At 50.9% G+C, this 17,441-nt stretch overlaps 2 protein-coding genes across 2 annotated transcripts in view; both read left to right on the top strand.

Annotated features, from left to right (window-relative positions):
• The window catches only part of LOC116957415 (uncharacterized), a 52,761-nt gene extending 39,881 nt beyond the window's left edge, over positions 1–12,880 (top strand). Inside the window, exons 17-19 of the mRNA XM_076056200.1 lie at positions 3,144–3,254; positions 5,069–5,215; positions 8,531–12,880. Coding sequence (XP_075912315.1) covers positions 3,144–3,254; positions 5,069–5,215; positions 8,531–8,647 — 375 coding nt within the window. The 3' untranslated portion in view covers positions 8,648–12,880. The remainder of the gene's footprint in view (positions 1–3,143; positions 3,255–5,068; positions 5,216–8,530) is intronic.
• FUT7 (fucosyltransferase 7) overlaps positions 8,656–17,441 on the top strand; it is a 29,326-nt gene continuing 20,540 nt past the window's right edge. The window contains exon 1 of the mRNA XM_076056199.1: positions 8,656–8,761. Coding sequence (XP_075912314.1) covers positions 8,656–8,761 — 106 coding nt within the window. The remainder of the gene's footprint in view (positions 8,762–17,441) is intronic.

Here is a 17,441-nt window from a genome sequence, read left to right as displayed (position 1 = left end):
CACGCATACACACACATACACGCACACATACACGCACGCACACACACACACGCACACACGCATACACACACACAGACAACAACAACAACAACCGCCATTCGCCACTAAGTGGCGGTGACGTCACCATGACGCTTGTGCCAGGCTATGTGCACCCTGAGGCCACGTGAAGTGTCGAACGCCTGCTGGCAGGAGGTCACGGGGCAGACCCAGGTGCCACGGGTCGACTGACTGAGATGACTGGCTGATGCACCACCTGTGCCCCCTACTGTGCCAACCTGCTGTGCTTTAGCCACCCGGCGCTCCGCTCGTTGTTGTGAGCGTCGCTCCTCCGCCCTCCGTTGTTGTTGGAGGGCGACGACCTCCAACTGCCCAGTAGCATCCTTCACGAGCCTCCTCCACAGAGGCCGATCTTGACACCGCTGGTACCAGTCATCGGCAAGTCCACTCAGCTCCACGTCCTCCTGTACCACATCACTCCATCTCTTCTCTAGCCCGTGCCGCGCCCGCTTTGCCCCCTCAATCCGGCCGGACAAAAGCTGTTTCGGCATGCGGTGGCTGGGCATGCGGGCTACATGAGCAGCCTTGCCCGCCGGAGGAGCTCACCGATGGGACCTTGCCCAGATCTTTCAAGGATTTGTGAGCTCCTCACACAATCCAGTCTGGTTAAACCCAGGATGGATCGTAGACAGGCTAGCCTAAATGTTTCTAACCGGCGAAGATGTTCCATTAAGGGGGTCCACGTTTCGCAAGTGTAGAGAAGGAAGGGAATGACCGTGGCCGAGAAGACCTGAAGCTTAGTGCGGAGCGACAGACCAGGTAGCTTCCACACAGCGTTACGCAACCGATGAAAAGATATTGCCGCTCGATGCACACTTACACGCACATACACACATGCACGCTTACATGCACGTACACACACGCACGCTTACACGCACACACGTCGACACACGTACACACACGTACACACGCACGCTTACACGCACACACGCATGTACACACACGCACGCTTACACGTACACACACGTAGACACACGTACACACACGCACGCTTACACGCACACACGTACACACACGCACACTTACACGCACACACGCTTACACACACGCACGCTTACACGCACACACGCTTACACGCACGTACACACGCGCACGCTTACACGCACACACGCACGTACACACGTACACACACACTTACACGCGTGTGCACACGCTTAGATACACGCACACACACGTGCACACACGCCCGGTGCTCCGTTCATTGTTGTGAGCGTGGCTCCTCCACCCTCCCAAGTTCAGGTTGCTGGAGGGCGACCACCTCCAGCTGCCCAGTATCCTCACAGTGCACCTAGCCTGGCACTGCCCAGTAACGTCCTTGACGAACTTCCTCCACAGAGGCCGATCTTGACACCACCGTGCACTATTTAGAAATGTGCATATATAATTATTGTATAACGTTGTAACGTTCCTCTACAATGGAAGAGTGCATGTCCCCATGTTATTAAGCAATAAATAACTTTAAATGCACACATTGTGGTACAATTCAAGTACCTAAATTAATTATCACCACGCTCGAGTGCAGTGAATTTCCTCGGATTTGGGCGCCAAATTTGTACAGTGCAACACCTGTAAATACTGGCCTGTCCAGCTTGTATTGAACTCACCACTCTACACTGATAGTGATGTAGAGGCTCCCTGTGTGTACTGGCCTGTCCAGCTTGTATTGAACTCACCACTCTACACTGATAGTGATGTAGAGGCTCCCTGTGTGTACTGGCCTGTCCAGCTTGTATTGAACTCACCACTCTACACTGATAGTGGTGTAGAGGCTCCCTGTGTGTACTGGCCTGTCCAGCTTGTATTGAACTCACCACTCTACACTGATAGTGATGTAGAGGCTCCCTGTGTGTACTGGCCTGCCCAGCTTGAATTGAGCTCACCACTGTACACTGATAGTGGTGTAGAGGCTCCCTGTGTGTACTGGCCTGTCCAGCTTGTATTGAACTCACCACTCTACACTTATAGTGATGTAGAGGCTCCCTGTGTGTACTGGCCAGCCCAGCTTGAATTGAGCTCACCACTCTACACTAATAGTGGTGTAGAGGCTCCCTGTGTGTACTGGCCTGCCCGGCTTTTATTGAGCTCACCACTCTACACTGATAGTGGTGTAGAGGCTCCCTGTATGTACTGGCCTGCCCGGCTTTTATTGAGCTCACCACTCTACACTGATAGTGGTGTAGAGGCTCCCTGTATGTACTGGCCTGTCCAGCTTGTATTGAGCTCACCACTCTACACTGATAGTGGTGTAGAGGCTCCCTGTGTGTACTGGCCTGTCCAGCTTGTATTGAGCTCACCACTCTACACTAATAGTGGTGTAGAGGCTCCCTGTGTGTACTGGCCTGCCCGGCTTTTATTGAGCTCACCACTCTACACTGATAGTGGTGTAGAGGCTCCCTGTATGTACTGGCCTGCCCGGCTTTTATTGAGCTCACCACTCTACACTGATAGTGGTGTAGAGGCTCCCTGTATGTACTGGCTTGCCCAGCTTTTATTGAGCTCACCACTTTACACTGATAGTGGTGTAGAGGCTCCCTGTATGTACTGGCCTGCCCGGCTTTTATTGAGCTCACCACTCTACACTGATAGTGGTGTAGAGGCTCCCTGTGTGTACTGGCCAGCCCAGCTTGTATTGAGCTCACCACTCTACACTGATAGTGGTGTAGAGGCTCCCTGTATGTACTGGCTTGCCCAGCTTTTATTGAGCTCACCACTTTACACTGATAGTGGTGTAGAGGCTCCCTGTATGTACTGGCCTGCCCAGCTTGTATTGAGCTCACCACTCTACACTGATAGTGGTGTACAGGCTCCCTGTATGTGCTGGCCTGCTCAGCTTGTATTGAGCTCACCACTCTACACTGATAGTGGTGTAGAGGCTCCCTGTATGTACTGGCCTGCCCAGCTTGTATTGAGCTCACCACTCTACACTAATAGTGGTGTAGAGGCTCCCTGTGTGTACTGGCCTGTCCAGCTTGTATTGAGCTCACCACTCTACACTAATAGTGGTGTAGAGGCTCCCTGTATGTACTGGCCTGCCCGGCTTGTATTGAGCTCACCACTGTACTGGCCTGCCCGGCTTGTGCCTGCAGGGCTTCCGCGTGCACGTGACGGCCGGAGTGAAGCCGGAGCCGGTCCACATGCGCGACATCGTGGAGTGCGGCGGGGCCACCTGGCTACCCAAAGTGCCTCGCACTGCACAGGTACGGCAGCAGCGTGCGTGTGTGTACCCGTGTGCGTGTGTGTGTGTGTATACCCGTGTGCGTGCGTGTGTGTGTGTACCCGTGTGTGTGTGTACCCGTGTGTGTGTGTACCCGTGCGTGTGTGTGTGTACACGTGTGCGTGTGTGTGTGTGTACCCGTGTGTGTGCGTGTACCCGCACGCACGTCTGCGTGTACCCGCACGCGCGTGTGTGTGTGTACTCGTGTACGTGTGTGTGTACTCGTGTGTGTGTGTTTGTACCCGTGTATGTGTGTGTGTGTACCCGTGTGTGTGTGTGTACCCGTGTGTGTGTGTGTACCCGTGTGTGTGCGTGTACTCGCGTGCGTGTGCGTGTACTCGTGTGTGTGTTCCCGTGTGCGTGTTTGTGTACCCGTGTGCGTGTGTATCTGTATGTGTGTGTGTGTACCCGTGTGCGTGTGTGTGTGTGTACCCGTGTGTGTGCGTGTACCCGCGCGCATGTGCGTGTACCCGCGCGCATGTGCGTGTACTCGTGTGTGTGTACCCGTGTGCGTGTTTGTGTACCCGTGTGCGTGTGTATCTGTATGTGTGTGTGTACCCGTGTGTGTGTATCCATGCGTGTGTACCAGTGTGTGATTTAGGACAGCAGTAGTGTGGCAATTAGCGCGCTGATTCCCAATCACAGCCAACACCAGCGACGATTATCTGAACCGGGTGAAGACCTCTAGGTGGACTCAGCCCCTAATGAGTACTTGATGCGGTGTGCGAGTCAACGTCGCCGCCGGGGAAGCAAAGGCAGCCTGGTGCGGCGCTGGCCCACCCACCCCTCGTGTGCCGTGCCGGCCTACTCTGCTAACAGCGCTTGCCCCTACAATGTGTTAAGGCTATTCGGGGGATCTTTGTGTGTGTGTGTGTGTGTCTATCCGTGTGTGTGTATCCGTGTGTGTGTGTGTAACCGGCTCCAGTTTAACAGCAGAGGTCTCACTCCGAATCAGTCGAGCGGCAATATCTTTTCATCGGTTGCGTAACGCTGTGTGGAAGCTACCTGGTCTATCGCTCCGCACTAAGCCTCAGGTCTTCTCGGCCACGGTCATTCCCTCCCTTCTCTACGCTTGTGAAACGTGGACCCCCCTAATGGAACATCTTCGCCGGTTAGAAACATCTAGGCTGGACTGCCTACGATCCATCCTGGGTTTAACCAGACTGGATTGTGTGAGGAGCTCACAAATCCTTGAAAGATCTGGGCAAGGTCCCATCGGTGAGCTCCTCCGGCGGGCAAGGCTGCGTTGGCTGGGTCATGTAGCCCGCATGCCCAACCACCGCATGCCGAAACAGCTTTTGTTCGGCCGGATCGAGGGGGCTAAGCAGGCGCGGCATGGGCTAGAGAAGAGATGGAGTGATGTGGTACAGGAGGACGTGGAGCTGAGTGGACTTGCCGATGACTGGTACCAGCGGTGTCAAGATCGGCCTCTGTGGAGGAGGCTCGTGAAGGACGCTACTGGGCAGTTGGAGGCAGTCGCCCTCCAACAACAACGGAGGGCGGAGGAGTGACGCTCACAACAACGAGCGGAGCGCCGGGTGGCTAAAGCACAGCAGGTTGGCACAGTAGGGGGCACAGGTGGTGCATCAGCCAGTCATCTCAGTCAGTCGACCCGTGGCACCTGGGTCTGCCCCGTGACCTCCTGCCAGCGGGCGTTCGACACTCCACGTGGTAGCCTCAAGGTGCACATGTCCTGGCACAAGCGTCGTGGTGACGTCACTGCCACTTAGTGGCGAATGGCGGTTGTTGTTGTTGTTGTGTGTGTAACCCGTGCACGTTGCACGCACCCCGCACCAGGCCGGAGTGGTCGTGGTGTCGTGCGCCGAGGACTCGGCGCGTCTGCGCGGGTGTCCCGGCGTTGACGTCGTGAGCGCAGAGCTCATCCTCTCCGGCGTGCTCAGGCAGAGACTCGACATTGACGCTCACCGCCTCAACAGCAGCCACGTGAGAGCCGCAACTCGCCACCGTCCACCAGCGGTCCAACCGCACCGTTCACGCCACGTGGTGTCGCTTGGACGCGGTTCCGCTTAACACGCACGGCGCCCACTATTGAAGACCAATTCAGACACTATTGGTCGCCCCGTGCCCTTATAAATCTCAACGTGGATCCTATACACTACACTATACACTCACCGCTAGTACACTCGCCACTACTACACTCACCACTACTACACTCACCACTACTACACTCACTACTACTACACTCACCACTAGTACACTCACCACGAGTACACTCAACACTAGTACATTCACCACTACACTCACCACTAGTACACTCACCACTACTACACTCACCACTACTACACTCACCACTACACTCACTACTACTACACTCACCACTACTACACTCACCACTACTACACTCACCACTACACTCACTACTACTACACTCACCACTACTACACTCACCACTACTACACTCACTACTACACTCACCACTACACTCAACACTAGTACATTCACCACTACACTCACCACTACTACACTCACCACTAGTACACTCGCCACTACTACACTCACCACTACTACACTCACTACTACACTCACCACTACACTCAACACTAGTACATTCACCACTACACTCACCACTACTACACTCACCACTACACTCACCACTACTACACTCACCACTACACTCACTACTACTACACTCACCACTACTACACTCACCACAACACTCACTACTACTACACTCACCACTACTACACTCACCACAACACTCACCACTACTACACTCACCACTACTACACTCACCACTACTACACTCACTACTACTACACTCACTACTACTACACTCACCACTACTACACTCACTACTACTACACTCACCACTACTACACTCACCACTACTACACTCACTACTACTACACTATACACTCACCGCTAGTACACTCACCACTACTACACTCACCACTACTACACTCACCACTACTACACTCACTACTACTACACTCACTACTACTACACTCACCACTACACTCACCACTACTACACTCACCACTACACTCACTACTACTACACTCACCACTACTACACTCACCACTACTACACTCACCACGAGTACACTCAACACTACTACACTCACCACAACACTCACTACTACTACACTCACCACTACTACACTCACCACTACACTCACCACTAGTACACTCACTGCTACTACACTCACCACTACTACACTCATCACTACTACACTCACCACTAGTACACTCACCACTAGTACATTCACCACTACACTCACTACTACACTCACTACTACTACACTCACCACTACTACACTCACCACTACTACACTCACCACGAGTACACTCAACACTAGTACATTCACCACTACACTCACCACTAGTACACTCACCACTACTACACTCACCACTACTACACTCACCACTACTACACTCATCACTACTACACTCACCACTACTACACTCACCACGAGTACATTCACCACTACTACACTCATCACTAGTACACTCACCACTAGTACACTCACCGCTGCTACACTCACCACTACTACACTCACCACGAGTACACTCAACACTAGTACATTCACCACTACACTCACCACTACTACACTCACCACTAGTACACTCACACTACTACACTCACCACGAGCACACTCAACACTAGTACATTCACCACTACACTCACCACTAGTACACTCACCACTACTACACTCACCACTACTACACTCACCACTACTACACTCACCACTACTACACTCATCACTACTACACTCACCACTACTACACTCACCACGAGTACACTCACCACCACACTCCCTACTACTACAATCACCACTACTACACTCACCACGAGTACACTCACCACTACTACACTCACCACTACACTCACTACTACTACACTCACCACGAGTACACTCACCACTACACTCGCCACTACTACACTCACTACTGCTACACTATACACTCACCACTATACTCACCACTACTACACTCACCACTACTACACTCACCACTACACTCACTACTTACTACACTCACCACTACTACACTCACCACTACCACACTCTTCACTAGTACACTCACCGCTGCTACACTCACCACTACTACACTCACCACTACACTCACTACTACTACACTCACCACGAGTACACTCACCACTAGTACATTCACCACTACACTCACCACTACTACACTCACCACGAGTACACTCACCACTAGTACATTCACCACTACACTCACCACTACTACACTCACTACTACTACACTCACCACTACTACTACACTCACCACTACTACACTCACCACTACACTCACTACTACTGCACTCACCACTAGTACACTCACCACTACACTCACCACGACTACACTCACCACTACTACACTCACCACTAGTACTCTCACCACTAGTATACTCACCACTACTACACTCACCACTGCACTCACCACTACTACACTCACCACTAGTATGCTCACCACTACAATCACCTGTATTGAAACGGATGTACGCCCAATGGACCTGAAAACTCAATGTTCCTGTACAAGAATACAGGGTAAAGCGTGTGCATTGACAGCTGTGGATTTATACGTAAACGTATTCGGCGATTCACCGGCGGTGCACGGTGTTGACCAAGAAAAAAACACAGCACATTTTTGCGTGATATTATTTATTTTCCCGGTAAGAAAATCTCGCGGGGGGGTGGGGGGTGGTGGTCGTGGTGGTGGTGGCGCGTCAAATTCGGTTCTCGTGATGTGGAAGCGGTCGCAAGAGGAACGGTTATACGAGCGGCTGGCTGAAACGCACGAATCTTCACAGTCTGTTTGCCGTATAGCAGCGCCCAGCCCTGATGGCGATTGGCTGGCTCCGTGTTCCAAAGGCGGCAAGGTTTGGCTCCTCGTGCCCTAGATTTAGGCCGCAGTTCCTCCCTCCCCGATTCGTTTTTCGGAATCGTTTCTCGGCGGACGTCGGCACCACCGCCACCGCCACCGTGAGTCGTGATCTGCTGGTGTCACCGCCGCCGCAGCCGCCGCCAAGTTCCAGTGGGAAAGCGGCCGCCGCTGGTTCTAAGCGCGGCTTGCGATGGAGAGTCCTGCAGCTCCACTCGAGGGGCAACGGCGACACCGTCAGGACCGTCCTACCAGGACCACGCTCCGTTGTTGTGCTGCTGCCACCGGTGTGGCTACCGCCAATACTTCCGTATACAGCAAGACTCAACGACACTTTTGATTGGCTCTTGTCGGGTGGCGGGACTGTGTGTGTGTGTATACATATCTGGACGTGTTGTCGTTGCGGGGACAGGGAGACGAGGCGGACAGCTCGGACATCGATGGGGGCAGAGACGTGGACCAGCGCGGACGTAAGCGCGCCAGCGTGCCTGCCACGCGGGGAGCCCAGGTTTCCAAACGCCGGCGCTGAAGACGACGATGACGATGAGGTGGAGGGAGGTAGAGAAGGTGGACGATGAAGATGATCATGAGGAGATGGAGGAGAGGTGGATGATGATGGTGATGATGGGACCATTCTGCATGGGTGCGTGTGTCTGGGGTTGGATTGGGGAGCGGCGGTGCAGCGGTTAGCGCTGCGCTGTGTAACCCTGGCGGACCAAGTTCGATTCCCGCTCACCGCCAACACCAGTGACGATGCTCTGAACCGGTACCTGGGCCTCTCCCCTAGGTCGACTCGGCCTTCAATGAGTACCCGGTGCGGTGTGTAAACATCACCACAAAGTAGATGTAGGAGACCGGGCGTGGTGCCGGCCACCCACCCACCCCCTCGTGTACCGTGCCGGCCTTCATACGTGGAGTTTGTGTGTTGTTGCAAAATGGAACCTATTTTGGTGTTTGGGCATCTTAACACCTGTTTTATTGCCAGATAAAGTAAAACCTATCTTGATTTTTCATCAATTTTGATCCTGGCAAAAAGAGTCCCGTAGATGTAACTGCTCGACCCAAGATATAAGTGCACGGATTCTTGCATTGCCTTTGTTTCCGTTCACCGTTTGGCTTCTCGGTTCTAACACGGGTGGTGAGACGAGGCCATGGTGAAGGCTGGCGTCTCTGCTCTAGGCCAATCAGCGTCAAGGACGATGCAAATGTTATCAGAGCCATGTTTGTTTGCATGCTTTGTCAAGTTATTTTCCCCCTGTGCTACAGAGTGAGTGAGTGAGTGGAGTTTGTGTGATCTCCCCCTGTGCTACAGAGTGAGTGAGTGGAGTTTGTGTGAGCTCCCCCTGTTCTACAGAGTGAGTGAGTGGAGTTTGTGTGATCTCCCCCTGTGCTACAGAGTGAGTGAGTGGAGTTTGTGTGTTCTAGCCCTGTTCTACAGAGTGAGTGGAGTTTGTATGATCTCCCCCTGTTCTACAGAATGAGTGGAGTTTGTGTGATCTCCCCTTGTTCTACAGAGTGAGTGAGTGGAGTTTGTATTATCTCCCCCTGTTCTACAGAGTGAGTGAGTGGAGTCTTTGTGTTCTACCCCTGTTCTACAGAGTGAGTGAGTGGAGTTTGTGTGATCTCCCCCTGTTCTACAGAGTGAGTGGAGTTTGTGTGATCTCCCCCTGTTCTACAGAGTGAGTGAGTGGAGTTTGTGTGATCTCCCCCTGTTCTACAGAGTGAGTGAGTGGAGTTTGTGTGATCTCTTCTCCTGTTCTACAGAGTGAGTGGAGTTTGTGTGATCTCCCCCTGTTCTACAGAGTGAGTGAATGGAGTTTGTGTGATCTCTACTCCTGTTCTACAGAGTGAGTGGAGTTTGTGTGATCTCCCCCTGTTCTACAGAGTAGGTGAGTGGAGTTTGTGTGTTCTACTCCTGTTCTACAGAGTGAGTGAGTGGAGTTTGTGTGATCTCCCCCTGTTCTACAGAGTGAGTGGAGTTTGTGTGATCTCCCCCTGTTCTACAGAGTGAGTGAGTGGAGTTTGTGTGATCTCTACTCCTGTTCTACAGTGAGTGAGTGGAGTTTGTGTGATCTCTACTCCTGTTCTACAGAGTGAGTGGAGTTTGTGTGATCTCCCCCTGTGCTACAGAGTGAGTGAGTGGAGTTTGTGTGATCTCTACTCCTGTTCTACAGAGTGAGTGGAGTTTGTGTGATCTCCCCCTGTTCTACAGAGTGAGTGGAGTTTGTGTGATCTCCCCCTGTTCTACAGAGTGAGTGAGTGGAGTTTGTGTGATCTCCCCCTGTTCTACAGAGTGAGTGAGTGGAGTTTGTGTGTTCTACTCCTGTTCTACAGAGTGAGTGAGTGGAGTTTGTGTGATCTCCCCCTGTTCTACAGAGTGAGTGAGTGGAGTTTGTGTGATCTCCCCCTGTTCTACAGAGTGAGTGAGTGGAGTTTGTGTGATCTCTACTCCTGTTCTACAGTGAGTGAGTGGAGTTTGTGTGATCTCTACTCCTGTTCTAGAGAGTGAGTGGAGTTTGTGTGATCTCCCCCTGTGCTACAGAGTGAGTGAGTGGAGTTTGTGTGATCTCCCCCTGTTCTACAGAGTGAGTTGAGTTTGTGTGATCTCCCCCTGTTCTACAGAGTGAGTGAGTGGAGTTTGTGTGATCTCCCCCTGTTCTACAGAGTGAGTGAGTGGAGTTTGTGTGTTCTACTCCTGTTCTACAGAGTGAGTGAGTGGAGTTTGTGTGATCTCTACTCCTGTTCTACAGAGTGAGTGAGTGGAGTTTGTGTGATCTCTACTCCTGTTCTACAGAGTGAGTGGAGTTTGTGTGATCTCCCCCTGTTCTACAGAGTGAGTGGAGTTTGTGTGATCTCCCCCTGTTCTACAGAGTGAGTGAGTGGAGTTTGTGTGATCTCCCCCTGTTCTACAGAGTGAGTGTGAGTGGAGTTTGTGTGATCTCTACTCCTGTTCTACAGAGTGAGTGAGTGGAGTTCGTGTGATCTCCCCCTGTTCGACAGTGAGTGAGTGGAGTTTGTGTGTTCTCCCCCTGTTCTAGTGAGTGAGTGGAGTTTGTGTGATCTCCCCCTGTTCGACAGTGAGTGAGTGGAGTTTGTGTGATCTCCCCCCCCCCCCCCTACATACAATATAACTGGTTCTGTATTGGTCTAAAACGTCGCAGTGCTGAAAATATCACTCAGTTGGGATCACACGGTAGCAGTAGCAGCAGCAGCAGGGACATCGCTACCCCTACTGCATGAAGAACCTGGCAGGAGCCTCCCGAAGAAAAGAGTCTCAAGACTCCGGGTGAGGCTTTCCAGGGCTAAACAAGCGTAACAATAAATAATAATATTAACGTCACTGCCTGTGTCTTCGTGTATGTGGGAGCGGTGGTGTAGTGGGTTAGGGCGCCGCTCTACAAACCCGGCGACCCGAGTTCGGTTCCCCGCTCGGCCAACACCGGCGACGATGATCTGAATCGGTACCTGGGCCTCTCCCCCAGGTCGACTCGGCCTCCAATGAGTACCCGGTGCGGTGTGTAGTAAACATCGGCACTAGAGAGACAAAGGCGGCCGGGCGCGATGCTGGCCACCCACACCCTCGCGTGCCGTGCCGGCCTTAATAGGTGCTGCTCGTTAACGGCACTTGCCCCTACAGGTTTTTGAGGCTACATGGGAGAGCGGGGGGGTCTTTGTCTTTGTCCCAGGTCCGCATTGCGACGGACGTGGGACAGACATTATCTGTGTGCTGTAAATGATGATGATGATATTACTGTTATCTACACAAGGGTCCCCTCGACTGCACAAAACATCCGTGCTTTTAAGAGGTGCAGTGTCCGTGTCGCCACTATGTTCAACACGTATCATGGTATCGTCCCGGCCTATCCTGGCAGACGCACAAATTGCCCGCTTGCAGAGTCGGAAATCGAATTGGGATGTGTATTTATCACCACAGGAGGAATCCGATGAGCTATAAAGCTCTTTACGTAACATGTCCAGTAAGGTGGGGGGGGGGGGGGCATGGGGGTCAAACAAGTCGTCGCCGTTGTAATCGCTCCACTGCTGGATGACCACGATGTCGGCGTGTGGGCAGCTCAGCGGAGTCGAGAGGCCCGCGATTGGCCCTTGGGGGCCGTCCGTCAATGACGTCACGCACCTGGGGATGGGGGGGGGGTGTTTGAGAAACGTGACGTCACATCAGAACGCGCAACTTTAAATAAATATAGAATTGTTATAGCAACACTGATTGTTATAACAGCGCTTCCACGACATGATAGTGCAGCGCCACATTAAATACGCGCTTTACAATGACGATAGTTTAAAGCGGTTTTGAAGCGAGTTTTATTTTCAAAATGGAAATATGGTTTTGAGGGGGGGGGGGAGCGGGGCAGAGTTTTGTGACGTCATATTTGAGGGGGGAGGGGTCTAAAATCGCGTGACGTCATTTATGGACGGCCCCTTGGACGAGTGACCCACCACGAACATCGCGAGTGTCGTGAGGCACCGTGCTGGATTATCGTAGCAGCTACACAAGCAGCTACACAAGCAGCTACACAAGCAGCTCCACAAGCAGCTACACAAGCAGCTACACACACTACGGGCCCCGTGCTTTCAACTCCGGTTCAGTGATTCTGCACTTGCTTTATTACTGTAGGACTGTACCGCCTTCGACTTTGACGAACCACCGGGTGTTTAAGGTTTTCGATTTGTCGTACTATCTGGCTGTATAGCAAATGGAAAAAATACAATTGCCTGTGCAAGTAAGCAAAAAATTGTGTTTAAATATTTGCGTGCATTTATTTATTTAGGGGCCCTTTATAAGATATGTTGCAGGCCCCGCACTAGCTTCATCTAGCACTGGTTGGTCTAGATCAGTGGTTCTTAACCTGGGTTCGATCGAACCCCAGGGGTTCGGTGAGTCGATCTCAGGGGTTCGGCAGAGCCCCCGCCACGGAGGTCCGGACACACTTGAATTATTGTGTAAATTTGTGATGACACACACGGCCCGCTTGGCCATCACTGGCTGCAGATGATCATGCTACACTGCTTGGCCAATCAGCGCTGCGGGGAATTTAGTGCGTACTCAGTAGTCAACGTGTGACTTGTCGTACGTCGTGTGATTTCTTTAATATTTTATCCATACTAACTATGTCGGGCAAAAGAAGAAAGTGGTCGGACGAATATGTACAACATGGATTCTCATGTATCACGGAACGTGATGGGAGTGAGCGTCCTATCTGCATGATTTGCAACGCCAAGTTGAGCAACTCTAGTCTTGCACCGGCAACACTAAAGGAACACTTCTTGAAGCTGCATGGAGACGGGGAATACAAGAACACAACACTTGCTGAATTCAGGGTGAAGAGAGCCAGATTCGATGAAAGGGCCACTCTGCCTGCTCTTGGATTTGTACCTGTTAACAAACCGATCCTGACAGCATCGTACGAAGTTGCTTACCTGATCGCAAAGCAGGGCAAGCCACACACCATTGGTGAAATACTTGTGAAACCAGCTGCATTAAAGATGGCGAATCTGATACTCGGAACAGCGGCCGAAGGTAAATTATCCCAAATTCCCCTTTCAAATGACACCGTCAGTGACAGAATAGAAGACATGAGTAAAGACATCTTTGCTCAAGTAGTCGCGGATCTGATTTCAAGCCCGGCAAAATTCAGCCTTCAACTCGACGAAACCACAGACGTTTCTGATCTAAGCCAGCTTGCTGTTTTTGTACGCTATGTGAAAGACGACATGATAAAAGAAGAGTTTTTATTTTGTAAGCCTCTTACAACAACAACGAAGGCAGCCGATGTGAAGAAGCTTGTGGATGACTTCTTCAGAGACAACAATCTTTCATGGGATATGGTTTCTGCAGTTTGTACGGACGGAGCTCCAGTCATGCTGGGAAGAAAGTCTGGTTTTGGTGCGCTAGTAAAGGCCGATGCACCACACATCATTGTGACGCATTGTATTCTGCACAGGCATGCGTTGGCAACAAAAACCTTACCTCCAAAAATGGCAGAAGTATTAAAAACTGTGGTGGAATGTGTGAACTATGTGCGAAAAAGTGCTCTGAGGCACCGCATCTTCAGTGAGCTGTGTAAAGAAATGGGCTCTGAATTTGAGGTACTTCTGCTCCATTCTAATATTCGGTGGTTATCCCGGGGACAGGTGCTGAATCGTGTTTTTGCCATGCGTGTGGAATTAGCCCTGTTTTTGCAAGAGCACCAACACTGCCATGCAGATTGCTTCAAAAATCCTGAGTTCATTCTCATTTTAGCGTACATGGCTGATATATTCGCAGCTCTCAATCATCTCAATCAGCAGATGCAGGGTGGTGGAGTCAATATCATGGAAGCGGAAGAACACCTGAAGGCTTTTCAAAAAAAGCTACCGTTATGGAAACGACGAACAGAGAACAATAACTTCGCAAACTTCCCGCTTCTGGACGACTGTGCAAGTAAGATCGAAGATGTGTCTGGAATCGGAGATATTTCTGTATCCACGGAACTTAAGCAAACAATTGCCACGCACTTAGATGAGCTTGCAAAGTCTCTCGACGGATATTTCCCTACAAGAGAGTCATATCCAGCATGGGTGAGACAGCCGTTCACGTTTGCTGTTGAAACAGCAGATGTCAATGATGAATTCCTCGACGAAATCATTGAAATTCAGCAGAGCCAGGTTCAACAGCAACTCTTCAGAACAACAACGCTCTCAACGTTTTGGTGTCGACAAATGAACAAGTATCCAGTTATTGCTAAGAAAGCCCTGGATTTTTTTTATACCATTTGTTACAACATATCTTTGTGAGCAATCCTTTTCGAGGATGCTGGACATAAAACGAAGAAAAGGAACAGACTTTGCTGTGAAAATGACATGAGAGTGGCACTTGCCAAGGTGAAGCCACGCATATCTGAACTGATCTCTCAAAGGCAACAGCAGAAGTCACATTGATTTCCAGGTATGTAATTTGTTGTGAGTTTATGCATTGTGTTGGTTTTATTCTTTGAACAAGGTAATGTTCATGCACGGCTCATTTTGTGTACCAGTAAAAAACATATCTACGTCTTGAATTTGAAAAAAATCACATTTTATTTTTCACTAAAGAGGGGTTCGGTGAATGCGCATATGAAACTGGTGGGGTTCGGTACCTCCAACAAGGTTAAGAACCACTGGTCTAGATTTAAAGCTGTCGTGACTGCAAGGATCCATACTCTTTGGTTCTATTCGGTAAAGTCACTTGTGTTGTGGCCGAAACGTCGTGATTTTTTGTTGTTTTATTTTTTTACCTACGTGACTTTACCGAATAGAACCAAAGAGTACTGGTTAGTCTGCTTCGGGGGGGGGGGGGTAGCGGGGGGCTCCGTTGTAGGCAGCACAGGGCAAAGACAAAGATTTCGTAGCGTTGCACGTGTTGATGCTCGACTCTGTAATGAGAGTCAGGCTTCAAAGGGTCCAGTGTCACGCCTAGGCACTCCTCGGGACAGACTAACAGGGTCCAGTGTCAATTCCAGAGGCTTGTGGAGGCGCTCTAAGGCACCCTGAAAATTCCTGGTGCCCATTGTCAATGACAGGCTCACTGAGCCAGACTAAGGCACCATTAAGATCCTTAGGGCCCAGTGTTAGTGAATGAGGCTCACTGAGCCAGACTAAGGCACCCTGAAGGTTATTAGGGCCCAGTGTTAGTCATTGAGGCTCACTGAGCCAGACTAAGGCACCCTGAAGGTTATTAGGGCCCAGTGTTAGTGACTGAGGCTCACTGAGCCAGATTAAGGCACCATTAAGATCCTTAGGGCCCAGTGTTAGTGAATGAGGCTCACTGAGCCAGACTAAGGCACCCTGAAGGTTATTAGGGCCCAGTGTTAGTTACTGAGCCTCACTGAGCCAGACTAAGGCACTATTAAGATCCTTAGGGCCCAGTGTTAGTTACTGAGGCTCACTGAGCCAGGCTAAGGCACCCTGAAGGTTATTAGGGCCCAGTGTTAGTTACTGAGGCTCACTGAGCCAGGCTAAGGCACCCTGAAGGTTATTAGGGCCCAGTGTTAGTTACTGAGGCTCACTGAGCCAGGCTAAGGCACCCTGAAGGTTATTAGGGCCCAGTGTTAGTTACTGAGGCTCACTGAGCCAGGCTAAGGCACCATTAAGGTTATTAGGGCCCAGTGTTAGTGACTGAGGCTCACTGAGCCAGACTAAGGCACCCTGAAGGTTATTAGGGCCCAGTGTTAGTCATTGAGGCTCACTGGGTCACATGCAAGTTCTTCTTGCGTCTGCATCGGATAAGGTCGCTGTTCGGACCAAACCATTGAGTAAAGTGGGGGGGGGGGGGGGGGTCGTGCCATGTGTCTTCTAAAGATAACGGGAACACGGACGAAACCATTCGTTGATAATTATAGAGGGGGGGGGCAGGGGGAAGTGCATCGTGCCAAGGCAACTTAATGGACTCTTCCATTCGATACCGCAATGGAATAAAGAGGAACACGCGGGGTAGAGAACACAGACAAGGTAGGGACATCATCATCGCGTCGATCTTCACCCAGCAGTTGGATCGACCATCGTGATGATGATTAACACTGAGAGACAGAGGAGTTGATCGACCTGGCTATTAATTATTTAGTTTTGGCTATTTACTATTTTTGAGTGATTATAATTTTTTGCTTAATGCAGTATTTTTTTACCCCGAGCAATTCATTGCTATTGGACGTTGCTAAAAACTTATTCGATAAAAAAATATATATATGAAAAATATCTGATTTGTAACCACCACCCCCCCCCCCCCCCTGTCTCGTATTTTGTTAATGGTACAGTCCCGTGGCGGGGAGCGATGTCCGTTTACTCCGTTGATTAGAGCGCGGGCAATACCAAAGTGTGATTTCTGGAAGGGGGGGTGGGGTGAGAGAGAGGGGGCCCGTGGTGGGAGGTTTTGTGGTTTTGTAGTTTGAGCGGCTTGGGTTTGGGACCGTGAGATTTTGGGGATTTTATGAATTCGCGGAAGTTTCACCCCCCCACCCCCCCCCCCGTCAATGCCAAGCTCTCTTTTGGACGTGAAGGAGACAGACCCCAACTGCGTGTTCAACCAGCCATGAAAGCCTTCAGGTTAGTACATTTAATTAAATCACTTGTGTGTGTTTTTAAAAAAAACTATAAATACATTGTTTAAAATGATGAGCTCGCCTACAGGTTAATCCAGCGACTCACCCGCAAACTCACTAACTGAATGACCCGCTTACATCCAGCAATGTCACACACCAACTCATTCATCCACTCGCTCAACCACTCGCCGATTCACTCTCTCACCCATCCACATCGCTCACACGCCCACTCATTCATTCACTCATTCATTC

Source organism: Petromyzon marinus, chromosome 74 (assembly GCF_048934315.1).
Source record: "Petromyzon marinus isolate PM22_M1 ecotype Great Lakes invasive population chromosome 74, UKy_Petmar_22M1.pri1.0, whole genome shotgun sequence".
NCBI classification, from domain to species: domain Eukaryota; kingdom Metazoa; phylum Chordata; class Hyperoartia; order Petromyzontiformes; family Petromyzontidae; genus Petromyzon; species Petromyzon marinus.
Note: the sequence above shows the minus strand (reverse complement) of the source record. Positions and strands in the feature narration are given on the sequence as shown.